Source organism: Astatotilapia calliptera, chromosome 7 (assembly GCF_964374335.1).
Source record: "Astatotilapia calliptera chromosome 7, fAstCal68.1, whole genome shotgun sequence".
NCBI classification, from domain to species: domain Eukaryota; kingdom Metazoa; phylum Chordata; class Actinopteri; order Cichliformes; family Cichlidae; genus Astatotilapia; species Astatotilapia calliptera.
In genome coordinates this window covers 57,454,021-57,481,603 of record NC_137428.1, presented here as the reverse complement: position 1 = coordinate 57,481,603, position 27,583 = coordinate 57,454,021, and the positions used below count along the sequence as shown (strand labels likewise).

Here is a 27,583-nt window from a genome sequence, read left to right as displayed (position 1 = left end):
CATTGCAGTATTTACTGATTCAAGTTCATGTTTTAAATTTGCACAAAATCAGACATACAGTATCTGAGGCTGATCATCCTTTCATTGAACATAGCAAATCAGTGAGAGCATTTCCAGTTAGCTGCCTTATCAATATATCAATCAAGCCACAGCAGTTAATCTGATTATAACTGTGTACTCAAATAAACTGATGTGTTTCTTAGATGCATATGTATGCAAATTTTAGCTCAGTCCAGTAAGAATCCATATTTCTCATATAGCCTAGATGCCATTGGGGAAGCTAAATGGTTTTGCTGGTCCCTGAACGCTTATCCTCTTAAGAGACCCTCTTACCCTCTGTGAACCGAGCTCCAAGCGATCTTCTTTGAATGATGGTGCCGTTTTCCAAGAGAAACAACTGATTTGTGAATGCAAAGAATTAATGTTCCCTCGCAAGGATGCCTTTCTGCTCAAAGGCACTTTTCTGTGCTTTCATCTCACGTGCACACACCTAGTTTTTATGTGCACAGGTTTCAAGACTGAAAATGCCACCGTTTTTTACCCTGCCTGTCAACGACGAAGCTTGTTACAAAGGATGAAGTGACTACAAGAACAGCTGAGAGTGTCCTGCTCACAAAAAGGTATTCTGCCCCTTCTGCTATATTCAAGACCCATTAAAATGCAATAATTCAGAGTTTAGACAGTCTGCTCTATAAAGATACACAGGTTACTTCCTGAAAGGGTTAAACTAGGTTTAATTGTTGCTAACAAGTATAGGAAAATGTATCACTGGCAGATTTCCATTTAATAATCTAAAAATCTGTCTGTGCTTGAGGATATCACATCCCCTGAGCTACACCACTCATCTCCATGCTCTGCAGGTTAGCTTCTGAAAGATTCTCATGATTTCTTAAACATACCACCAAAAACAAATTGTGTCAGTTTGCCCGATATATATAATGACTCAAACTGAAACACCGTCGGAAAAACTTGTTAAAAAAACCATAGAAAGTGTGTAGGTTTCTCTCCAGTGGTTGGTAAATGACAAATCCTGTGGGAGTGAAAAGGATCTCTGCAACGATGTTAACAGAAAAAGACATGCTACTCCGTGAATCTTAATCACAGCACGTAACAAAAGGGTCATGTATCTTTTTGTGAAATGACATTTAGCATCACACTTTTGTTCTCCAATCTTTTTCTTAAATTGCATCTAGGCGAGTGCATCATAATATGTTAAAGATGAGCCTTACTATAAGAACAAAAACAACAAAATAACATCTACGTGCCACAGCTGTCATGCTAATCTCGTACTACTGCCTATTAAATAATGTCTACTTTAATTTTGCTTTGCGTTTAGTCACTCCACACTGAAATATTGTTGCGTTTGTGACATGGTTGCCAACTTTCAGCTACCAGATGGAGAGAAAATTCAGGGAAAGTGGCCAAGATGAGTGGAGCGGTAGAGTGAGCTAATTTGAAAGTTATAATAGTAATTTGGGTTCACCCATAAAGTCCTGTAACACAATAATACACTATAAATAATTAACAATAACCATCACATATCTGCTTCCTGTGTGACTGATAAAAATCTTGATCTACTAAACACTAGGCCAGTCAATATGTTATGATTATTTATCTAATTATGGTTCCATAAATGTTTGTTTTAAATTGTCAGCTACATATTGGCAGATTTTTATAGTTACTTTAATAATCAGGCAGGCCATGTGTTGTATATAGTTAGGAGAATGCATCCATAAACACAACAATGTTTTAATGTTGAAAACAGTCCCACAACCAGCTGGAAGCAACAAAAAACAACTCCATTCCACGGAAATTCACCTTTCCCCTAATGCATTAAACTTCCCCACAATATAGTTACAGATGTTCCTTTTGGGAGTGGATCGAATATTGCAACATTGGAGTAATTTTCCTGTAATTGGTAGAACGATCCACTAACACTTCCAGTTATAAAGCAGACCGCTTGTCCTTCAGCAGCCTCTCATTTGGTCTGTGCTACTGTTCACAAACACATGAATAAAATCTACAACTTTATCATGTTTGTCAGATTTCAAGTAACAAGCTGTGCCTGTGTTGTTGTTAGTAGATTACTTGCATCCTCACAAGTGGTATTTGTTTGCTGCCCCATGTTAATTTGCCGTCCCCTTGGCACACTGCGTTGGTCATTAATGAAATCAACTTACTGTATCTGAGTTTATAAATAAACACAATGTTCTGCTTTTCCCCAATAATTTCAGAGACAATATCTATCCCAGATGTTGACCTTTCTGTTCACTATTGAACAGCTCAAAGTCAACAACTGGGGTGCAAACAGATAGCATGGATGAATGTAAATTTGGAAGATTACAAAGGTTTCTTTCATGGCATATTCTCATCATCTGCTCCTAATTCCTGCATACACAAAGTTAATTTGCTCACTCAGCAGAACAGATTTTTCCATGACACACGTGCAACAAATCAGACTTTACATCACACTCCCATTTCTTAAAGCATGAGACGTGCAGTTCATCAGCATAATGTGTAATTTTCCCGTGGCTGATTGCCACAGTTATTATACCCATGGTCATTCTCAGGCCTGCATACGGCTGTCAGTTATGAGGTACCCATGGACTGTATAGCTCAGCAAATTGCCACGGAGTGTCATGCTTTCTGAGATTCACTAATTAGCCCAATGAATTCTGCCACCATTGCGCACAACTCATTAATGCTGACACGGGCTTCTAATTAGTTAAATGGGGGCACTGAGCCAGCTGATAACTTGAATACTTATTATTTCTGCTTTTTGAGTAACTATGATAACAGTCCATTATCTACACAAAACAACACCTCAGAAATTGTATGTTACCCGCACCCTTTTCAGAATAAATGTTATTTTCAATAACTGCTTTCCACAGTTTGCCATTAAATGAGAAATGAGAAGTGTGGCAGTGGTGCCTGATCAGAACATGACAATCATCTGCCACAAAGAGATGTCACGGAGACAATTTCAAGGAAAAACTACAGCAGGTAGAAACAAGATGCCAAAACATCAAAAACATGCAAACAAAAATCAAAGGACATCAGATGGATGATTATCTATCTTGACTAAAAATATCAGCTGTTTATACTATATGTACATCATTCTTCTTCATATGAGTAAGCGTTATTATTAAATAGTCAAAATATAACTTCTTTCTTTTTCTCTCTTGATCTGTTCTTAAGAAAATTTTGGCATTATCAACTTGTCATGTTAATCTTCCACATTCTTCCTCTTGGGGATCATAAAGTTAGCAAAGAATGAACTAGAACATTTATTCTAATATCCTAGAAACTGCATGAGTATTTATTGTAATGCACTCCATCTAATGCATTATTTCTCCAAACCATATGTTTAATGGCACGATCAAAAAGAAAGATGAGCAATAGAGCTCATAAAACTGTTTGAGAAAGTCAACACAGAAGCAAGCAAAACATGTTTATACCTTTTGGCTGCACTTTTTTGTTGTAAATGGTTTCCTCTCAGCAATTTTTTGAACCTGGTGTTAATCATTTTTTCACAATGTTATTGTTTACATTAAAATCTGTCTCATTATTAGTTGTCAGTCAGCGGTCTTGTAAAGTTCGTCATTTTAAATACTAGATACCCTCACCAGCCACTTCATTAAACATTCCTTTCAACTGCTCATTAACATAAATATATAATCAGCCAATGATATGACAGGAGCTCAAAGCATTTAAGTATGCAGACATGGTCGAGATGACCTGGTGAAGTTCAAACTGAGCAACAGAATGGGGGAGAAAGGTGATTTAAGTGACTTTGAATGTGACTTGGCTGTTATTATAGAAACTCCTGATCTACTAGGATTATCCCACACGACCATCTCCAGGGTTCACAGAGAATGGTCTAAAATAGAGAAAATATCCAGTGAGGGGCAGCTCTGGGAAAAATGCCTTGTTGCCAAAAATCAGAGAAGAATGGCTGGACTGCACTCAGCTGACAGGAGGGCAACAGTAACTCAAATAGCTACTTGGTACAACCAAGGTAGTCAGAAGAGCATGTCTGAATGCACAACATGTCAAACCTTGAAGCAGATTATGTACAGCAACAGAAGACCACACCAGTTACCACTTCTATCAGCAAAGATCAGGAAGCTGAGGCTACAATGTATATATTTAATATAGAAAATGTGAAAAATTATTGCAACATTTAGATAGTTTAGTCAAAAATTGGTGTAAATACCACAAGAGCATGGATCCATCCTGCCTTGTATCAGTGGTTCAGGCTTGTGCTGGTGGTGTAATGGTGTGGGGAGATTTTCTTGGCCCACTTTTGCCCCTTAGTTGCAATCGAGCATTGTTAAAACATCACAGCCTACCTGAGCATTGTTGTTGACCATGTTCAACCCCCCCCCCCCTTTATGAACACAGTGCGCCCATGTTCTAGTGGCTGTTTTAAGCAGGATACTGCATCATGTCACAAAGCCCAATTAATCTCAAACTGATTTCTTGAACATGACAGTGAGTTCATTGTTCTCAAACGGCCTTCACACTCACCAGATCTCAATCTAATAGATCTCATTTGGGATATGGTGGAATCAGAGATTTGAGTTACTGATGTGCACCCGACAAATGTGCAGCAACTGTGCGGTGTGACGTTTAGTTAAATCTGTGTAATTAAGAATTAAGCTAGTTCTGACAGCAAAAATGGGCTCAGCCCAACCAGACATAACTAATAAGGTGGCCAGTTAAAAAAAAAAAAAAACAAAGAAAGAAAAGAGAAAAGAAAAAAAAAATCTCCCCATCTGAAACGATGTGGTTTAACGAGACAAAAAAAAATTATGCTCCAAGCATCTCCAAAGAGGAAAAAAAAAAAACAAAAAAAAAACTTATCCCATGGTACCGAGGGTCATCTCTGCAGTTCCCTCTTAAACTCCAGCACCTAATTGTGAAGCTGAGCACACAGCTGTGACACTGCAGTTGGATACAGATTTTTTAATCTCTTCTTTTATATGATATCATCATGTAATCTCCATCGAGCTACCCAGGGAGCAGGCAAAGAGGCAGGAAATGAAATCAATGCTGTGTCTCTGCACTGGGTGTTACTTCATTAGTATGGGCACTACAGATGTAGCAGTAAATCTGATTTATGAAAGGGTGACAACAAAGAAAGCCACAGACGAAGGGGTCCACAGTAGGAGACACCCGCAGTTCTCCCCACAGCCTTACCTGTGTTTAACAAGGAAAGAGAGTAGTTTTCTAATGAAGAACACACTTTCATGCAGCTGCAACCAGAGGTCAATTTATAAGCATGGTATTAACTTTCATGATGAAAACAAAGCAAACAAAAACCATTTCATACGAGCAAAAAAGGCTGGTGTTTTGTTAATACGATCTGTAAATTATGATGATCAGAAAGTTTTACTAGTTGCTGACATTTTCACAATACATTTTATTGTCTTCACAGTATCCTTAAAACATTTAATAATGTTTGGCATTCACACACTCCTCTTCTTTGTGCATGGAAAGGTCTGTTATCCTAATTATGTCCCAAGTTTCTGCATGCTTCTTGTTCAGTTTTCTAGGATTGCAAAAGCAAAGTCTCTAACTCACCATTGCATTCTTAATGATTTGGTGGGTTGGTTATTATGGTGGGCTATTATTGACTACTCAAAGAACAGCACTGGCATATTTTCCCCTATAAAGCCCTTTTAGGTAAACTTTCAGTTGACTTCTGCAACCTTCTCTGTCCCAGTTACCAGATATGCTCTTCTAAACTGTTTCTTTTTGATGTATGTATGATGACTTCTGACATACCTTGGGAAAACAGCATTTTCTTCTTGTGCACCTCGATTGCGTAATTATTTACAGAAAGACCTAAATTTAAACATGCTTCTATCTCTTGTTGAAAACATTAAGGAATCTAGGGAAGAAGACTTTGAGGCTTGTTTCTTTTCAGAAGCCACTTTTTGAGATGTTTTGGGTTGTATGGCTGCTTACTTGTCCATCTTTGTCTTGTAAAAGATATGAGCTTATCTTCTAAATAGGTAATAATAGTTAATATTATCCTCATAATATATAGAATAAATTAATACATAAGATAATACCTGAAAACAAAAACAATCTATTGGAACATACGAAACACAGTTATTAAAACATTTATTTAGATGAGTTTTAGGAAACGGAGCAAGAGGTTAAAGAACAATCGATTAAGCACCTTTCGGAGATGTTACAGTCACAGAAAACTATACAAACGCTTTCTCACAGGGGAAGCATTGTATAGCCTTGATACGACATACCATCCCCTTCAAACACGGAGATTCCAGCTGATTAGTTGTGCACTCCCATGGGACTAAGAAGTGTAATTCAATTAGTCCCACGGTTCTGCACCGAAGAGAGGGAGACAGATCTATCTCACTGGACGACACCCAGGATGTGCTGTGCTGGTGTATGCACCGAAAAATTGGCAGCAGATCAGGCTGATGGTCCAAATTAGATAGTGTCATTTGCTAAAAGACTGCTAAGAACACCAAAATGCAGGAATATATCTAATAGCATCTTGAAGATGTTGCTCCTTAAATGCCCTTAGCGCTCATGAAAAACATTACCGACACAAAGAGGGACTGAATGAGAAGCGTTTCCAGGCCGAGGCTAGCAGAGAGCCTCGGCCAGTCTCGCCTTACATGACAAGCCAGCCACATTCTAAGCAATGCCTCTGAGCTTGTGCCATGAGTCGAGGATGCTGTCTCCCACTGAAGTCGCATACAGATCGCCCTTTCAGAGCACAGCCTCCTCCACTGTCTCTTTGTCCCTCCTCCCTGTGGGGAATTTATAAAGCTTCACAGTGCCTCACTCCATGAGATTCCTGTAATTTATGACAGCCTTTTCCCAGGCACAGAGAAATCAAATCAAACTGTAAATATAGTGCATGTTTCCCAGTATGAGCTCTTCACAGAGACCATAGATCACAAATAAATGCCAGAGATCCTGACAGTCATTAAATAACAGCATCAATAATCCCACATGTGGCAGCAGTACATTTGATTTGAGATTATGAAAAGGGCAGAAAGCATAGCTAATGAATGAGACACACCAGAAGCAAACCAGGAGAAATTCAGCATTACCAGAGGTATCAAGCCCCCCAAAAATCATCTAAGTCATTCTGTTTTTAAAGGCATGATCAGCAAAGAACCAGCTGTGCTCATTTGTACTGGAACGACCTTTGACCCGAGCCTGGCACAGATACACTTGGGTATGTATGTTATATGACACCAGATCAGCCAGACCGAAAGGAGAGTGTCATCTTGTGGGTATAGCCTCACAAGTGTACCGTGTCCACTGTGGGTGGGCAGCCGCCCTCCATTAGCTGCAGCTCCATCAATCTCTGTGTCTGTGGAAATTGAAGACTCAACGGAGAGAGGGAGAAGCAAACAGCTGCCATATAGTGGACTGAGCAGATGGTAATGGTGGCAAAAAAGTAACACCATATCATTTTAAACATCCACACGGCATCTCAATTTGGGAAAAGAAAAGACGCATGTCTGCCACTTTGACAAAATACACTTCTCAGGCTGCCTAATGCACTGATGCTTGGCTTTTGCATGACATTTTATCTTGCATATATTTGGAAGAGCGCAACGCATGCAATTTGTTCACATTTGTCACTATGAGAAAATGGTTTGATGATTCCTTGCGTAAAGTGAGCGGTGCATATAGAGCCATCTATTATCAGCATGACAATTTATGGTTCAGTAAAGCAGTTTGTGTATATTGTTGAACAGTAAATGCATAAAAACACAATACCAAAGTCTTATCTGTATCGCAGCAGCAGTTTGGGGGTTTAAAACAGAAAAAATTGACAGGCATTATTTATAAAAAGACACAGAAAATGGGAAAGAAGTTGTGTTTTTACCGTTTTTCAAGATATGAGGGAGAGATAGTATGCCGAGCCATGTGTCCTGCAAGTCATCCTCATATGCTATGGAATTAGATACTTGGTGTCAGCACACCGTGCTCCATATCAACAGCATCATTTTTTTTTCCTATGCCACCCGCACTGACAGGAATGTGACAAATGTTGCAGTATTTCAAGGGATGGTAACAAAGTTACTGGGCTGCCAGCGGCACTTCAGCCCCTGCATTCAAAGCCGAAAACATTCAAATTCTTTCCTGAAAAACACAGGTAAATTCTACAAATGCACATCAAGGTATGATGATTTTAAATAACACGTGTTTTTTTTATACATTTGAAATGTAACTGCAGGTTTGCATAATTTTTATGATATTCAGGGTTCTTTTTTCCTGGGGCTAAGACACTTACTTGAAAACTTACACAAGCTTGCAGACACAGTGCTGCTTTTTGTCTAAAAAAAAACCTGTCATCTGTCCATATAAAAAACCCATTAACGATAAGGGAATCAAAAACAGCAAGTCATCACTTTGACTGATAAAGCTGTGGCTTTAATCTTATTAATATTGCACACAGTATCATTTAAGATATGCTGTCACCAAATGAAAAATCAAATCTTACTGCTTGAGGAAGAAATCTGTGAAATATACATGATTTAGGTTTATGCTGATACCCTATTTAAAGCTTTTTAATATCTCATCTTACATTATAAAATTATTCAGGATGTTCTGCAATTCATTGAAACAATCACCACTTGTTTTTATGTCTTTGACAACCTACTTTAAAACTCACAGTGAAACAGAACAATTCTTCTATAAATATCATGATTATTCTGCTGAGTAATTGTTTTACCATAATGCACATGTTCACAGCAGGCATGTTCCCTGTGCTTGTAACAGATTTGTCACAAGCAAATGACTGCAGGAAGGAAATTAGAGAGCATAATGGAAGGGAAACAATCAAATAATGCACACATGATATGATGGGCTATTTTTGTTGACCGTTCCAACAGCTATATAGCAAAAAGTCTTTTTCCTTCCCCACTGTAAAGGTCAAAGTGACTTTACTTTGCAAGAGATGAACACACATTAACAACCATAGATAAAATTGGGAATCATAGTAGATTAAAAAAAAAACATTGAGAGAGAAATATTTGTTAACCTCTGCTTTATGAGTCTTCTGCTTTCTTCTCTGTTTTAGTGGCTGCTCACACAGTAACAGGAAATTGATTACGGGTTTGCCAAACAATGCATGTTCTTAAGAAAGTCAACATTTATATTCAGTGCTCGTTCTTTTCTAGGAACAGCAATGTACACTCAAGCAAGGTTACAGTACATAGCATCAGTATTTTGTATAATTAATACATGATTTGAATGAAAATATCCTCATTTGCTAAAGTTGTTGTATCATTAAGCCTGATCCTTATTCCCACAGCGGTAATTTATGATTTATGTTGGACTTGGCCTAATGAATCAGCATAACAACTAAGGTTGTGACAAAAAAACTCACGAGGTCAGAAGATTGCAACTGCTGAGAAAAGAACAGGTGTTACATGCTGCACATTTTATTTCCACCTATCCATTTGTTTTAACTGCTTTCCAACCAGTCTTTACTACCTGGTGACAGGCAGAGGATACCCTGGACAGGCCACAAGACAGGGTCTAACATGCACAGACATGCACAGACAAATAACAAAAAGCCATCAATATACGGAGATTCAGTGCTTACAAGCTCCACACAAAATAGCCTCAAAGCAGGTTTATATCGAGAACATCTTAGCTGTTAGGCAACAGTTTGAGCTTTATTGTTTGGTGAATTAATGTTACAGTGTGTAAAATATCACCTCCAGATGTCAGTAGATTGCACACTGCGGTCAGCTGGATTCTGTTTTCAAAATTCAAGTGCTTAATTCTAACTATAGTGATCAGTGTAGTAGGGGTGCAACGATACACAAAATTCACGGTTCGGTTTGGTTCGATACTTTGGTGTCACGGTTCGATATTTTTTCGATACAAAAAGATGTTCATGCCTTTTTAATTTGTCATTTATTAAAATTATAAATATATATTTTAACTCAAAAGTACAGTTTTTAAATTTAATGTTGCTGAAACAAAAGTAATTAAAAAAATAAATATATCTCAGGGCTCTCAAAATTTCAAAATCCCTGGTAGCCCTTCGGGCAGGGACTCTTCAGTTTTTGGTAGCCCAAAATAAATGTAAGTAGCCTGAATAAAAAAGAGAGCAATTTTTTTGATTGATGTTTTGTTTCCTTTACAATATTATACATTAAAGTATAATATTGTAAAGGAAACAAAACATTAATCAAAAAATTGTTGAAAAACAAATTACAACATTGTATAAAAATTACAATCATCAACTCAAATACTTGGTTCTAATTGAACAGAAATTTCTATGAACTTGTAAGAACTGTGTAGGACATGAATCAGTCTGTGTCAGATCCTGAATTTGAAATTTCCGCTGAAGTCACGAGTAAGAGACAAGTGGAACCAAGATCGAGGCCATTTGCTTTTTGAAGTTTGCAAAGACTGCTAAATTTTGCCAGTGGTGGTTCACTCTTTGCAACATAGTACGCTGTTCTAAACAGATTTTTCAGGTTTATTTTTAGTATGTTATTTTCAATTGGTGTTTGTTCTGGGAAAGATATTGCAGACTGAGCAATAATGCATTTCTTGCATTTCTCATGGGTTCTAATGGGGGCCTTTCTTAAAATGACTGGTCCCAGTAACAAAGGCGCTTGTCGACTCATAAATCGACCAACCAACAACACACCCGGCAGAACATTATGTTATTTACACGGGTGCACACAAGTGGTCCGCATGTGCGCATTCGCTGTCAAAATAAAAGACGCGCACCAGATAAGAAGTTGCAACGCGCGTTTGCGTCCATATAAAAAGCACTGTTTTTGTCCGCTAGAGTGGGATTTTCACGGCACATTCCGCACCACATCTCTGTGCGTTCATCATTTGTTTGAAGCCAGCTCACCTCCTGCAACCACTTTTCCGAGAATACATGCTTCTTTTGTGGTTCGGACTCCTGACATTTCTTTGGAGGTGGAGGAACACCAAAGTAATTGCTTAAAGGAGCTTCTTCGACATCTTTAAGAGTTTTAAACAAATGTCTGTTCTCCTCCAGAAAATCTTATGTATGCAAACACGCGTTGCAACTTCATATCTTGTGCGCGTTTTTTTGGTTTTTTTTGACAGCGAATGCGCACCTGCGACCACTTATGTGCAGCCCCGGTTATATAGCTCGTCATATTGCAGCCACAGAAATTCTTTTGTCCATGAAACCATAAAGCTGCACTTTCTTTTTGCCTTATAGTCTGATTTGTCATAACTTTTCCGTTTTGTGGTAAGCTTTTCTTTGGCTGTCACTTCTTCACCCTGACCTGTCTTATTTGGCTCAGCAGAACTAAAATATATATCCTGCTGCTTTTACACACACACACACACACACACACACACACACACACACACACACACACACACACACACACACCGGTCAGCGATTCTCTGCGCGATCAACCTCTCATATGTTTAAGCTTGCTGCGGGAGATTTCACTTGTCATGTTTGCATAGTAAGCTAACGATTGATAAGACGATGTCAGAGGAATTGGTGCGCAAATTATCATCACTCACCAATCAGTGCTGTCGCTCTCTATACACAGTTTGCGCGATTGCAAAGTGAAACAAGTGAAAGCAAAAAACAAGCGCAAATTCAAACGGGATTTCAATATGTCACATATTGACAGTGGCTCACCGATGCCAATGACATAATTACCCAGCTACATTTCCGAAAGTATGCAAAAGCATTGACATATATTTTTCCTTCCTACAATAGCCCGACGGGCAGGGCAGAGATAGATTTTGGTAGCCCGACTGGAAAAATCGCTAGCATATTGTAGCGGGTCAGGGCTGTTTGGGGTTCTGTTTGTACAGTTATGTTTTGTTTATGTTGCCATAGTGACGGGTGACGCCCTCTCGCTGCGATGGTGTGTCCTTCCGGGGTTAGAGGGCGCCCTGTGTGTTGTTGTTGTTGTTGTTGCTGTGCGGTTGCCGCGCTGAGCAGTTAGCTAGCGGCAGTGTTCTTCTGCAGATGTCAATAAACGGCTGTGCTCCCTGGCTAGCTCACGGGAAGCAAGACCAAACGACACCTCCGTCTCCTCCTTGTCTGAGCTCGCCACATTGGTGTCAGAAGTGGGATGATGGTGGCACCCCATGTTCTGACCCGAGTGACTTTTCCCCCGCCAGTCGTGACCAGCCGGTGCGCCAAAAGAAGGCACCTGGACATTTGCAGGACTTTGTGTGGGGTAGTGGGGTCGTCGGGGACGACTGACCCCTTAGGTGGGGGCTATGTAGCGGGTCAGGGCTGTTCGGGGTTCTGTTTGTACAGTTCTGTTTTGTTTATGTTGCCATAGTGACGGGTGACGCCCTCTCGCTGCCACGGTCTGTCCTTCTGGGGTCAGGGGGCGCCCTGTGTGTTGTTGTTGTTGTTGTTACTGCTGTGCGGTTGCCGCGCTGAGCAGTTAGCTACCGGCAGTGTTCTTCTGCAGATGTCAATAAACGGCTGTGCTCCCTGGCTAGCTCACGGGAAGCAAGACCAAACGACACCTCCGTCTCCTCCTTGTCTGAGCTCGCCACAATATTAAACATATCAGGTCCCCATAAGGAGAATCATGTGCTAACGGCTGTCTAAATGACTCGGGTAAAGTTAGTAGCATGCTTGTTGTTTTTGTCTGCTTCCACTTGTCTTTGCACTAGAATGATGTCGGTGTACATGTGCAGTCATATTCGTTGTGTTCCCACTAGTGCTGTCAGCGTTAATCTCGTTGAAATGACGTTAACGCCACAACACGGTAAATCTTCGTTAACGAGCTACCCCTGATCGCCCTGTGCGTGGGGCTAGACGGCCAACACGTTAACGAGCTAACTGCGCTAACACACTAGTTCCCACCCATGTAATTGAGCATTGCGTGGCACATCCAACATACTGTTTTACTTTAGTCCATGACGCGCTTACCTTCAGGGTCATACGTCACATGAAAACCAAAATAATTCCAAACGCCAGTTCTGAATGAGGGTGGGGGAGGTTCAATTTGCCATGTTGCAAGGAGAGCTTAACTTCTGTCTCGCTAGTTTGCCCTGCGCTCTTCCTTCTGACGATGCTGTCTGTGTTGAACGCTCAGTGGATCTGCGCTCGACAGTGCAGCAAATAAAATAGTTTAATATAAGAAAAAATATCCATCAACTAACAAAAAATACACAATTGGGTTGCATCCTGCTTGCACTTAGGTGAAGCTGCTGACTAACAAGGCCCTGCAGGCTGGTTAGCAGCAATAGATGACAGAAGCATGCAGTTCAATTGTGTATTTTTTGTTAGTTGATGGATATTTTTTCTTCATTTTAATTTACCCATCAAGTTTAATTTCCTTGATATAGTTCTACTCACCATTCTGTAGGACTGCTTTCCGTGTTAAAGAAATCTCCAGCTCAAAATAGGTCATTTGTAATAGTAGAGAAAGGTGTTTTTCTCCAATTAGACCAACTGGACACTGAGATAAAGACTGGACTAAGGTTAAGCACATGACTGATGACTGTTCTGTTTTAAGTTTTCTTTCTTATAACACAGATTGGATCATACTGAGTTTTCCTCACTTATGATCCAGTCTTCTTCACTTCATCTCACCAGTGAGTCTGAGCTCACACAGCCTAGGCGGAGTAGTCGAACGCAGATTCACTGAGCGCTCAACACAGACAGCATCGTCAGAAGGAAAGTTGATAAAATAAATTACAAATTTTGTATTGTTCGATACATGTGTGTACCGAACCGAAAGCACTGTATCGAACGGTTCAATATCGATACGAGTATCGTTGCACCCCTACAGTGTAGGACAACCTCTGGCCTATTTTCATCTACAGTGTAGGCTGCAAGTCCGCTCTTTACCTCAGTTGTCAATGTGCGTCTACATCTGTTCACTGTGGAGGAGGTTGTAAAGGTTTATGAAAGGGATGCGAGTCGATGAGTCAGTGAAGCTCACTTCTGACCGATGACAGCGATACAGAAGTGAGTTGTTGAAGATATCCTACAGCACTCGGTAAGTGCTGCTGTTTTGTTGCTGGTGTTAGCTGCTGTTAGGCAGCATTAGTGAAACAGCTCTGCTGATCCTCTGTCTTTGGCGTACTTCATATGTGGCCAGTCTATAGCCATATACATAAAATGACATCAGCACTAAGTAAATTTTGAAAAAGCTACTTTTTTTTATTTTTTATGTGTGACTACGAAAGGCCTACATGTTTCTAAAGAACAGCAAGATATGTTTCATCCAGTTTCAGTCCAAAACAATTGCTGTATGAGCTCTAATTGCTAAAACCCCTCAAAAAGAACCTGATAGTGTCTTCTGCTCAATGTAATCAGACAATAATTTTGCTCTAAACACAAGGCCACTACTCCTGATAAGATAAGATAAGCTTTATTAGTCTCACGTGTGGGAAATTTGTTTTGTTACAACAGTGGACAGTGCAAAGTTGTATAGAAAAATTAGAGAAAAACACTGGAATAAGATATCAATAAGATACTGTACACCTAATCTAAATATATAAGGCTTAAGTAACGCAATTAGTTACACTTTACAGCATCCGGCTGCTAAATGCACTTTAGACATACCAATATAAAATAATTTTGATAGTCTGTGAGAGTCCACAGTTCTCTAAGAAGAACTGAGGTGCTGACACTACATAGCCCTGAGCCAGGGGGGAGAGAGGGGGAGAAAAGGAGGAGTTCTCGCTTGGTCAGCAGCCTGCAGAGGATCAGAGCAGAGGATAGCAGTAATTTCAGTGCTGTTCTTCAGACAGGGGAGTCCTTTCCCCAAGCAGTCGCAAAAACAGGCTGACAGCTACTGTGCACACAAAGGACCTGACAGCCCACAATTAACCTTGATGTTAAACCACTGCCACGTCAATTGTCCCTAAACCAATATACTATAATAATGTCATTTTAGTTACTTTATCTGGCTGTTACTGAATCCAGCACACCTTGAATTATCTGTACAGATCTTAAACATCTGTGTCTATGATCATGTGACACAGACATGAAATATTTCCACACACTCTGGCTGTTTTTTTTCCCCACGGTGCAGCTGCATGTTCCATACACCTGTTTTTATTTTCCTGAACTTCCATATCTGTGTCATAGACCCGCATACTTGATTGGTTTTTAGAGATTTAGCGGTGTATTGGATTTTAGAAATGTAGAAATTTAGCAGGGTGTAGACACATTCATATTTCAAATGCTACTCTTTTTTTGTCTTCGAGCCACAAAATGTGTCTTAGGTCCATCAAGGGATTCAAGTCTTAACTGCACTTCGTTACAGTGCTCTGGATTTGTCTTTGATGCATTTATCGCGCACATAGCAGATGGATAGTTGGATTTAGGCAACAATGACATTGACCTTTGGTTGAGTGGCATTTTAAGGGAATTCTATTCCAGTGAAAAATGCTCTCACAAAAGAGGATCGTGGGTGTACCATCATGTCTTTGAGAGATCTTTCAGAAACTGAACATGGAAATGTCTTCAAAAGCAGAACAAAAATAAATACCACTATACAGTACATTAGACTGTAGTAAAGCAATTACAGCTGGCATTAATATTATTATAACGGTGCTATTCAGAAGACTTTGACTGCATAAGAAACTTAAGTATTTGATTTCTTTTGAGTATATCAATACACAGTTCCCACAAACACACTGTTTCTGGCAGAGGAAGCTTGGAGGCACTACCAGTAAGTCTACAATGGTGCAAAGAGAAACTGGGCAGGTTTCACTCAGTAGGTAAAGTGGTCGCCCCATGATCGGAAGGTCGGCGGTTCGAATCCACTTAACGGCTACCCTGAGGTACCCCTGAGCAAGGTACCGTCCCTACACACTGCTCCCCGGGCGCCTGCTTAGTGGGCTGCCCACTGCTTCACAGAGTGAATGGGTCAAATGCAGAGAAAAACAAGTAATTTCCCCATGGGGATCAATAAAGTATCCATTATTATTATTATTATTATTATCAAACCATTGTAACTCAACACAGACAACCAGGCGATAACCTGTCTGAAGCAGCCGTTTGCACTGTAAAAACAGAGCAAAATAAACTGACTTAAAAAAAACGCAGCAAATCAGCTCCTGCAATGAAAACGCAATACCTAACTGTATTCACTCTTTGGGGACAAAGGGGCATAAGTTGAGCTGTGCTTCTCTTTTAATGGGATATATCAAATGACCTTCAGCGCTGATCATTAGTTTGATTCAAGTAAAGTAGATCATGTTTCTCTTCAAAACCAAAGCATTGATGGGTTTTTTTTTTTTAACTGAAAAAACCCTTAGTATGTGCTGTCAACAGCGCTGAACACAACCCTGTTCACTGGCACTTTACCAGTACAACTGATTCCTCAATGAGTAATTTATACGATATGAACAGGAGCAAACAATTTAATTTCTTTGTTCAAATATTTAGATAAGTGCTCACTGCTAGATTAAATGTCAACAAAGTGGCCTGAACTCAAAAAACACACACACAAATTAAGTGGAAAATAGCAATTACTCTTTGATTTACAAATAATTTATGTGAAAAAAAATTCACAGAAAGTAAGAGGATGCCACTTTATGTCACTAACACAATTTGGAATAGTGTACTGCGTTAGGGCTGTTCGATATACCGATATGTATTGGATGACGATATAAAAACGTCTGTTTCATTTTATGCTATCATTTGTTTCGTGGTGTCGCAAAATAAACTGTTTACGGCAATATGTTTTCATCCTTTTGATGGTCGCTGTAGTGGCTATATTAATTTCGTCTTTCTCTCTTTCTCTTATATTTAATATAACCACACTACTGACGGACAAGAGCCTGTTTTATGCGCTGTTGTTAGCAACAACGACGGTAACACTGTTGCGTGTCCGGTTGTTTATGTTCCACATAAACCTTTCACAATAAAGCTCAAGATCCTGTTAAAACTTTTCAAAATAAACTGAATCACTTAAAGAGCAGATTATTACGGATGAGAAGTAAAAAAAAAAAAACCCGCCAGGTGCTAAAAAAATAAACCTTAGACTCAAACGTTAGAACAAGCTTTTCCCCGCAGCACGCCGTGTAATAAATACTCACAAAGAAAACAGCGGCTGTTACAACTTATTTCTAAAAATGTATAGTTTCATGCATCGGTTAAAACACTCGACTCCAGGTACACGACGCGCAGCTGGAAACACTTCACGCAAGTCGACGTGCACGAGATTCACAGAATTAACAGAAAATGTTACATTTTTGTGATTTATATCGTTATCGGACGATAGATGTCTTATATCAGGATATGAGATTTTGCACAGCCCTATACTGTGTGCATTGCAGCGAAGGTAAACCTGTTGTCTAGTACTTCAAACTGGCATTTTAATTTGACATGCTGATGAGAAGTGCCACAGGCTGTGCGACTGCCACTGACCTAAACTACATCATGGCGGCATCTACTGACCTACTTTTTGAGTCTGTTGATTTATCCCGGCACAGCCACACCAGTTTAAAGCACATTTATAGTGTATATAAATGTGTATATAATAGAAATTCGAATTATTAATGAATTGCTTGCTCGCTTTTCTGTGAGTTAAAAGCACCAAAATAAAACAATATTGCATTAAACCTCACGCACTAACAATTTAACAACTGAGTGACTTGTGGATGTGATCAGTCTAAATGCTATGCTGTAATGTCCAACCATTATTAATCAAGTGTGGAGTCAGTCTAATCTAATCCCACTACATTTCTTAATTGAAAGAGAGCTCAGCCTCACTTCATATCTGAAAGCAAATTAGAAATATGGTCAAGTGTTTGCCGATTAAAAATCCGCATTATATATAGCTTTAACAAATTGCCTGTCTGCCACATTCATCTGTATGGAAAAATTCGAGAAATTGTTCTTTCAGATTGCTGTAATAGCAGGGGTTTGGGAATGGTGGCCAGCTCATACATTTGTTCTATAGAAAGTAATCTAAACGCAAGCCAGCCCCTAAAGAGGCTGTGATCACAGTGACAGCAGCGAGAGAAAACACAGGACCAATCTATTTCCCTTGTAAACACAGAACACAAAGGCTGGGTCACACCGACAGCATGGGGTGTGTTTTAGTTTCCACCTCCTACACACTCGTGCATCCAATATAGTTCAACAATCACACTCTCCAATGACTCTCAGAACCCTTACTTCCCACCCTCCAACTGAACATTTCCTGGGGAATTCCAACCAGGAATATATTCTTGATGACAGAGCAACTACAACAGCTGAGAGGAAAATCACTTCTCTAATGAACAGCAGGAGGCCTTGTCTTTAGCATTTGCTTGTTCTCGATGTTTTGTGGCTCAAAATAGTTACTCGTAAATGCATGACCTTGTTATTGTTCTCACGGAGCAGTTTTAGTGTTACTTATTGCGCCCCAGAACGCAGAAATTGAACAAACACAGACTAAAAGTGTTTCATGAGAGAGTGTGGTGTATTTCATGAACACGTTTGAAACATGTAAATTAGCAAATTAGGCACTGAGCTGAAAGTGTGAACTACAGCTATGCTAGCAGAGATGTTGCTATAGCTTCCTATAATACAAAATCATTGCAGTAATGGCCTCCGAAGTAGTTGGCAATAAATGTGAAAAGCTACAATTTAAATAGTCCTTGGTTTTAATTGCCAGTGCTCAATAAAACTGAAATACTGAATATTATTTAATCTTAGAAGTGTTGAATCTCTATTTGTGTTCTGAGCTAAACTTTTCAAATCTCTTTTTGATGAAGCTTACAAACTCTGCTTTCATAACCTTGGGTCTTGTGAATAGCATCTAGTGTTTTGTTTGAAGCAGCAGTCAGTTGCCGCTGGCAGATGCATGCTGCATGTGAGCTTGTGACATTGGTGTTCCTGAGATCTAATTATATCTGTGTAATACTGTATTGTGGAGAAAGCGTACAGAACTCATTGTAGATGCTCAGGCAGGAGAAGGTCTCTTCTTTTAAACACAGGCAAGCCATGGGCTTATATTGTGAACAACAAGTGAAAAGAAAATCCTAAGAACTCGATCTGCAGATTGCAGATTTATGTAAGTTAGGAAGGTCTCTTCAAGCCATTTCTGAACAACTGCAGATTCCAAGGTATCCAAGTACAACCTTTTCAACTTTTCGTCTCCACTTTGCTAGAGTCTGGAAGAAGACCCAAACTTTCACCCTTGGATGAGAGGAAACTGGTTGGGGTGTTCAAGAACAACCCAGGAAATATAAAGGCTCTGGGTGCCCATGAACAAAAAGTGGCTGGACACCAAGATCACTGTCCACAGTGAAGTGAGTTTCACATCATTGACTGAGAGGGTATGAACCAAGACAGAAGTCTCTGCTACAAAACGGACACCTTCAAACTGACTAAAATATGCAGCTACCAACATGAACAAGCCAAGTTCCTTCTTGAAAAAGGTTTTATGGTCAGCTGAGACAAAGATTGAGATATTTGGCCATAATGACAAGAGGCACGGTAAAGTGAGGCTTTCAAATTTAAGAACACTGTATCAACTGTCAAGCATGATGGCGGTAACATCATGCTTTGGGGCTTTTTTGCTTCCAGTGGTACTGGTATATTGCAGTGGATGGAGTAATGAAGGAAGACTATCTTCAAATTCTTCAACTTCACCTCAAATCAATAGCTAGACTTGGACACAGCTGGGTGTTCCAACAGGACAATGATGCCAAACATGCACTGAAGCTGTTTTTTGGAATGGATAAAGCAGGCTAACAATAAGCTACTGGAATGGACTTCCTGAAGACTTTACCTCTACCCTGAAAATTTCTGGACTATGCTTGAAAGCCCGTTCAGTGCAAGGCACCCAAATCGCCTTCCCTCAAAGCAACAACTATACCAATGTCTCCACAATAAAAACTGATAATGTGTGGTGCCACACCTTATATTTGTTAAGTGTTGAGCCTGGAAATCAATGTATATATGAGATTTCTTAATAAAGCTTCAAATGTACTGACTCCAGCAGTTACATGTTTGCACTGAGGCGTCTTGCTCTTTTCATTAATTACATAATGGTGACATTATAAACTACATGAAATTTCCATAAACTTGCTTTTCTGTAATTCCACAGATCTGTCTAAATAAAGAGATCTTTATTCAATCTGTATATGCATTAACTTTTTTTGTTCTGTAATAAGATGTTCAAGATGTCTGACCTTATTATAGACAGCAAGATTATTATTTGACATTTTAAACTCTGGAAATCTTCGATGTTTGTCCTCATTGGTGCTGCTGAACCCAAACGCGCTTCAGCTTGAGATGGCTTGACATTCTCCTTCAGGATGTTTTTGTAGACAACAGAATTCATGGTTCCATTTACCACAGCAAGTCTTCCAGGTCCTGATGCAGTAAAACAGCACCAGACTATCAAACTAACACAAAAATATTTTACTGTTAGTATGATGCTCCTTTTCTGAAATGTTGTGTTACTTTTATGCCGGATGTAATGGGACAAACACCTTCCAAAAAGTTCAACTTTTGTCTTGTCAGTCCACACAGTATTTTCCCCAAAGTCTTGGGGATCATCAAGATGTTTTCTGTCAAAACTGAGGCAAACTTTTTGCTCAGCAGGGGTTTTCATCTTAGAACAGGCCGTGTTTGCCCAGTCTATTTCTTATGGTGGCATCATGAACACTGACCTTAACTGAGGCAAGTGAGGCCTCCAGTTCTTTGGATGTTGTTCTGGGGTCTTTTGTGACCTCTTGGATGAGTCGCCGCTGTGCTCTTGGGCTAATTTTGGTCAGCCAGCCACTCAGGGTTTATCACTGTGCCATGTTATTGCCATTTGTGGATATTGTCTCTCACTGTGGTTTGCTGGAGTCCCACTGCTTTAGAAATCACTTTATAACCTTTTCTAGACTGAGAGATCTTCACTTTGTTTGAATTCAGCTATCTGTGGGATACACCACAGATAGCAGTTTCAAAATACCTTTATTTAGAAACTGCATTTTGTGTTTACTTATGTTTTCTTTCTTAAATATTTAAATTTGTTTGGTGATCTGAGACATTTAAGTGTGACAAACATAGAAAGAAATATGACATGGGGAAGGGGGCAAACACTTTTCCACACCACTGTATGTGGATGAGCTGCTGGAGACCAGCACTACAAGGACTAAAGACCACAGGATCATCTGCATACATCATATGGTTCGCTAAAAGACTATCAACCTTGCACCAAGTTTAACGGGTTCTCGGCTTCTTTGACAAGCCATCAACATAAAGATTTAAAAGAATTGGGGATAAAATTCCTTTTTGTCTAACTCTAATGCAAGATTAGAGAAAAATCCAATAAATTCAAACTTGTGCACCCAATTCTTGTTAAAGTCATTAAAGCTGTATGCTGTGCAGTTAACAGTTAAATGAAACCATTTAAAGCCCCAAATTACCATGAATATAAAGCTGTATATATGATGCTTACACTTTAAAGTAAGACCAAGCGATACAAAGTCAGGAAGGCACACAAAATACCTTGTAAAATGCAAGAGTGTTTTGCATTAGTGGTGCTTTAAACACACTACAGAGGTACTCCTACACCATTTCTTGCTGGAAATGTGTGGTTGGTGGAAGCTTTTATCCCACACTCTCTAGTGCCTTACTGTACCATTTGGGAGTGCATTTTAAGGATGGGTACTCCCAGTTGGAATCAAAGCTCTAGCATGCCAGTGATGCCTTTAAGCCATCCAGAATCTCAGCTGTCGACATCATGCTGAGACAGCTTGACCTTTCTAGTCACATCACTCAGGTAAAACATGTCACTCCACTGTCTGAAACTCCCTGACGGCATCGGTATCCTTGAATTGACCATCAATATCCAGGATGCCTCTTGTGGTAAATGCACAGCTGCTGTATTATATACTTAAGAGGAAATGGACTTTAAAAACGACGACGACAACAACAACAACAACAAAAAACAGTTTTTCCATTACAGAGAAAAGAAGCTGTGCAAGTCTGCAGCTAACGTGGTTTGCTATATGAGTCAAACCAGTAAAAACACATATGATCCATGTTACTCAATGTAAAACCATCTCGGGGATTTACAGTTTGGCACCTTCAGCCCAGAGTCACTGTGCTGAAGCAGCATTGACAGCTGTATCTGTGAAACACCCACATAGCCCATAGCTCAAAAAAGCTCTCTTCACAGCGCATCTGTATGAGGCAGAAGGGCTTCTAATGGTTAAGGAGACGTGTCCTTCATTCAGAAGTTATGCGTCTTCCCTGTTGGCATCATGGAGAAAATAAGGTGAATGTTCACTCTGAGGATTGGTAAAGGTATCAGACGAGGGAAAAGCACTAATCTTTCTTCTAAGATGAATTAATGATCAGATTTTTAAAACTGAGGCAAAGCACAACAGTCCCTGCAAGCGTTAACAGTCTTAACATACTGACCAGTATTTTATTCTCCCTACATTTTCATTAACCTACAGTAAGTCATTCACCAGTGGCTACATCCCTGCATGCGCACTACACATCGTCAATGTCAGCTTTGATGTTGAGCCGATCCAGATAACATTCAGGTCAAGTCCAAGTTACTGTACAAAACATTTTTTTGCAGAGCAGCGAGGATGCTGGAGCTGAGCAGCATTAGTTACCTATTTAGCCTACTTCTAAGGACGAAACTGGGGAAGCCTAGATATTTAAAATGCAACACCAACGCCAAACAAGTGGGTCAATCAAATACTGTTACCTCTTATCTGTCAATGTCAAAAGCAATCAGTTATACAGTAGGCGAAGAAATGGGCTAGATTTACCAGTCTTATTTTAACGCGCAAACGAATCGACAGATGTCAGGTCCAAAGAAGAGCAAAAGGAAATACCAGAGTGGAAAACATCACACTAATCAAGTGAAAAGGTCGTCTGCAGACTGCTCATGTGAAATGTTGCCAGCGCTTCTGCTGAGCCAACATCGAGCGGTCCGCCTCCCTGTAGTGAGATCATTTGGGAGGAACAGCACCTTGAAGAATAACGCCAGGATTTAAAAAGAAACTGGATAGAATCTCTTAAAAGGCAAAATCCTACCTGATGTCCCTCACTCGTCAGTGCATGCGAGCTGACTTGAATGTAGGCGAAGCGACACACACCGCAAGCGGGTCAGCTCAGCCTGACTGCCTCCCTCCTCCACGGCATCAAGCCCCTCCTCGTTTATCGTACAGTGGAGAAGGATGAGGGGGGGAGAAGAAAAAAAAGACCACAAATCTGTGCGCCGCAAAAAGGAAGCGGCGTCACACTCACGCACAGTGTCAGATAATATGTATCCCGATGAAGACAGATTTACAACCTTACCAGTGCGATGAGCAGATAAAATTAACCTGGCAATCATGCACAGGGATAGACGCACGGAAGATCTGAGAGACTGACCTCTCTTATTTTGAAAATGCTTTAATTTGTGCAGTGTAGAGCACCTGCCAAAAGCGTGTCTTCACACTAAGCGTTAATGGAAGCCTGGCATGGAGGTTTATGTTTAAAGTGGGGGCAACCTCCACAAGTCTTGCTATAACGTGCAGGAACGTACATCCCACACAACATTGAAAAAGAGTATCTGTCTGTTTTTTCGTGATTAATTACACTTACACTAACCCAATAATCAAGCAGTCAAATTAAGATAAGGCATTAAGATATATTTTAGCGACAAAATGAGAATATTATTTAATGTATCAATATGGCCAGCACCTCCCCTATCGGTGGGTGCACTATTGTTTTCTAAACATATACTACCCCCTAATGGAGATATGGAAGCATTTATGGTCAGGAAATACAAGGACATGCTCATCTCTGAGAAAATAAGGGATGGACTCGGACAGAGTGAAAAGTATTGTCGGTATTTTGCAAAATAGGTATGGATGATTGGTATTCCAAAAAGACTATTAAAATATCACAGCGGGACCGATTATCCTAGTCTACAAAGCCCAATCAAAATGTGTTTGCTTTGTTTTTTCATTTTCTCACGCTATCCAATGTGAGCCTTCACTTCACAAAATAATACAATACTATAAAGGGTACAAGGTGTTCGAAAGGTACGTGTGAATTAGTGATGCGGCGTGAACATTTTGGCAAACATTTCTAAGTGGCGACTCTCGTTTAGGACACTTTCCAGGTACAGCGTTAGCTCTGACATCATCCTGTCATTTATTGCCTGGTAACACGCAGTAACCAAGTTACTCCACTTGAACTTTGTCGTGTTCAGAGTGGAGTTTTTTTCCACTTGGGTCTTTTCAGTATGAAGATGGTCAAACTGCCTTTGATGTAGTAGTACCAGGTAATTTAAAAAAAAAGGGTAGAGAAAACTGATGTAGGTTTTCTTCTGCAGTTTTTGAGTTTGACACCTAGATTTAATTTTTCTTGGACAGCACAACAAAAGTTAGCTTTAACTATTAGTTAAACTGTCTCACCACAAGAGGGAAGCATTGACATAACATTGCATTGATATGTGAAGATCTAAAGAGCAATGTTCAGTATACCAATAAATGTTATCATTGGCCTTTGTTTAATTATGATATTGATATTTCAAAAGCCAGATTTGTAATAGGACCTTCTTCAGTATATCAAACGTCATCTTTTATAGATAAATACTCTGTATATCTATAACATATTGATATAAATACAGTAGATCTGTATATAAAAGAATCAGGTTATGGGATTTTTTTATTTTTGGGGTCTCGAGTTCTCCAGATTGTATCTTTTTAACCAAGAAAAGTAATGTAAAGATAGAAGTTAGGTGAAAAAAAATCTATTTTCCTGAGAGATTCTAAAGATCCTGTATTTTAATGCCATCGAAAATATTGTTGCAATTCTTGCAATCATTTTAAGAGTTACAGCAAGCACATTTAGCACATTCTTAATTTTTCCAATTTCACAGATGATTTCCTTCATAAAACTCTAGTCCCGTAGTGCGGAAAGCTATCTTTCTCTCAAATTTCAAATAAACATTCAAAGTACTCTCAAGACAGAAAATGTACTCGGCTCATTTATAAGGACATGTGTGTAATGAAGCAAACTGCATCAGGAATATTGGTGATGCAGTGATATGGCAGTAAATTACTTTTGCATCATTACATCACCAATATGCTCGATGCATATTGCCACATTACATAAAAGTATGACATTGATAAGAGTGCAAATATAAACAACCTCACCTGGTTCAAACAACAGAAATTTCCACCTTTATTTCATTAAAACACTCATCGGCATTATATTAAAAACCAGGTTGCTTATTTTTCTTAAACTCTTTAAACCAAACGATGTCTCCTAAAGTTAATACGCAAGGCAGTTTTGTGTCCTGAACTTTTGACAATGCAATTTAGACATCAATGGCAAGAGTTATTATTTAATTGTGTTCAGAACTCTTATCAAACAGATCACCTTTTTTATGTTCTTAGAACAAGGTAAAGCCCACATTCTAATTTAATTTCCATGGAAAAACAAACATCTGATTTAGAAGTCTGTTTAAAAACAGTTTGTTTAAAAACCAGCTGCTCACTTTCAAAGTACAGTAACACGCTTATCTTGCTAAACAGCACGGCAGCCACTACAGGCACACTGAGCTTTGTTGTGGTTCGGATATTTCCATGGGAACCAGCGGCTAAGGAGAGCAGGAGGATCCTGTTTGAGCTGGAGGCGTGTGTTAGATTTATTGGTTTCCTGCTACATTTAAACCGCCTGCGTCTCTCAAAGAGCCACAGATCTGCAGGACCTCCATCTGCTGTCAAGAGAGCCCTTACAACTTCTCTATCTTTCAGCACCTTACTGGAGCTTTTGTCCTTTTTTGGGATAATATTGTGGATTATCCATAGCCCCAGAATATAAGGTAAGAAAACCTTCCTGCCAAGTACTTGTTGGGGATATCCTGACTATTTGTGAATGCATTTGATTTCAAAACATAATTCAGCAACTCAAGTATTATTTTATTTTATTTTTTCACAGAGTTTTGGATTTCTACCAGAGGACCCATGTGGATGGTGGAGAGGATCCGCATGTCAGTGGAGAGAACTAGCCTGCCTACCTTGACAGCAGAACTCAGCTATAAACTTGGTGACATCATGCTGGGAGAAAAGGCTGACAAATCCAAACGGATTTCTCTTTGTCCTAATATCATCACCCCTGACAACATCCCAGAATTCTGCATTCCCCCAACGATCCTGTCCTTGCAGGAGAAGAACACGGAGCAAAGCCGAGCAGCTCGCATTATGAAGGTGCCTCCAGGTGAAGGACCCAGCCCTGAGACGGAGATGACGTTTCATGAGCCGTTCAACCAACACATTATTCAGGTAGAAAGTGTGGATGAGAGCCCCTACGATGGCTGCAGTGATGAAGAGAGCACCAATGCAGACCCTCAGAGCCAGGCTGCCTTATCGCTTCCACACTTAGCCAAAACCCAGACCAGCTATGGCTTTTGCACTTTACTAGAGAGCCCCCACACAAGAAGAAAGGAGTCAATTTTCCATTCTGATCCAGGCTCTTCTCCCCTGCTGCTGCCCAGAAGTCGATCCAGCATGTGTTCCAAACTCACCCCCTCCACCTCGCCCTCCTCCTCTCCTTCCTCCTTCAGCCTTAACAGCCTGACCTCCAGGCTTTCCCCAAGAGGCTACACCCTAAACTGGCAGACCACTCTAGACAGTGATACCACTTCCTCTACTGAATCCTCTCCTTTCAGCTCGCCGCTGCTGGCCAGGTGCCCTGCCAAGTCTTCCCTCTTCAAAGCGCTGAGCCATGAACTGCTGTTGTCAAGGAACATAAGGAAAGCAATGGTGTCTAGGAACAATTCCCTGTCCACAGATGAAGGCAGCTCCACCGACAACAGCCCCAATGTCATGAGGAGGGCATCAGAGGGGTTGGCTGAAGGGCTGCCCAGCAACTACAGCCTGGCACCACCCACCATTTTCCCCATGGACTTGATTCTGCATAGAGAGAGGGTCATGAAGGAAAAAATGGTGCCCATTGGAAAAGAGGGCAGTCTGAGACTCTCAGCAGAATACTGTCCAGATAACCGAAGACTGCGAGTTCGACTCATCAGTGCAGAGGGCCTTTATCCTCTGTCTGTAGACCCCAAGATTATCAACTGTAGTGTCAGCCTGTCTCTGATTCCCGGAAAAATCCAGAAGCAACGCAGCACTGTCATCAGAAAGAGCCGTAATCCGATCTTCAATGAGGATTTCTTCTTTGATGGTATCTCAGAGGAAGACCTCAGCCAGCGGTCCCTTCGCTTTAAAGTCGTGAACAAAATGTCCACTCTGAAAAGAGACTATCTGCTTGGTGATTGTGATTTGCCTCTTTCAAGCATTGTAACCTTATAAAGTGAAGTACTTTGGCAGTTTTTTTTTTTTATGTACTGAATTATTTATTTAAATTTTTGTATTATAAAAGAAGATTTTGTAATAATTAAATTATGGAAAAAGTTGACTTTATCTGTCTCGAGTACATTTTTTGAGTACGTTTTCAATTTTAAATTTAGGATGAGTTACACCATGATATTACAAACTGAGCCTGGGACAGAGACATTTTTATTTAATAAAAAAGTCCAAATCACCAAGAAAAAGTTAAAAACAAAACACGCATTTAAAAATATCCCTTTACAGTGATTAATTTGTTAATGTGGTTGTACCATCC

General features: G+C 39.9%; 2 protein-coding genes across 5 annotated transcripts in view; one reads left to right on the top strand and one right to left on the bottom strand.

Annotated features, from left to right (window-relative positions):
• tln2b (talin 2b) overlaps window positions 1–23,361 on the bottom strand; it is a 93,422-nt gene extending 70,061 nt beyond the window's left edge. For all 4 annotated transcript variants that reach the window (XM_026175918.2, XM_080303932.1, XM_026175921.2 and 1 more), the window contains exon 1: window positions 23,000–23,361. The gene's annotated coding sequence lies outside the window, so the exon portion shown is untranslated. The remainder of the gene's footprint in view (window positions 1–22,999) is intronic.
• A 2,285-nt stretch (window positions 23,362–25,646) lies between these two features.
• Window positions 25,647–27,376, top strand: c2cd4a (C2 calcium dependent domain containing 4A). The gene is made up of 2 exons (XM_026177080.2): window positions 25,647–25,784; window positions 25,901–27,376. The coding sequence occupies exon 2, from the start codon at window positions 25,927–25,929 to the stop codon at window positions 27,268–27,270; it is 1,344 nt and encodes a 447-aa protein (XP_026032865.1). The 5' UTR covers window positions 25,647–25,784; window positions 25,901–25,926; the 3' UTR covers window positions 27,271–27,376.
• Window positions 27,377–27,583: the final 207 nt, after the last annotated feature.

Excerpts from the sequence above, each read along its gene's own strand:
- c2cd4a (XM_026177080.2), top strand. The coding sequence starts at position 25,927 with ATGTGGATGGTGGAGAGGATCCGCATGTCAGTGGAGAGAACTAGCCTG.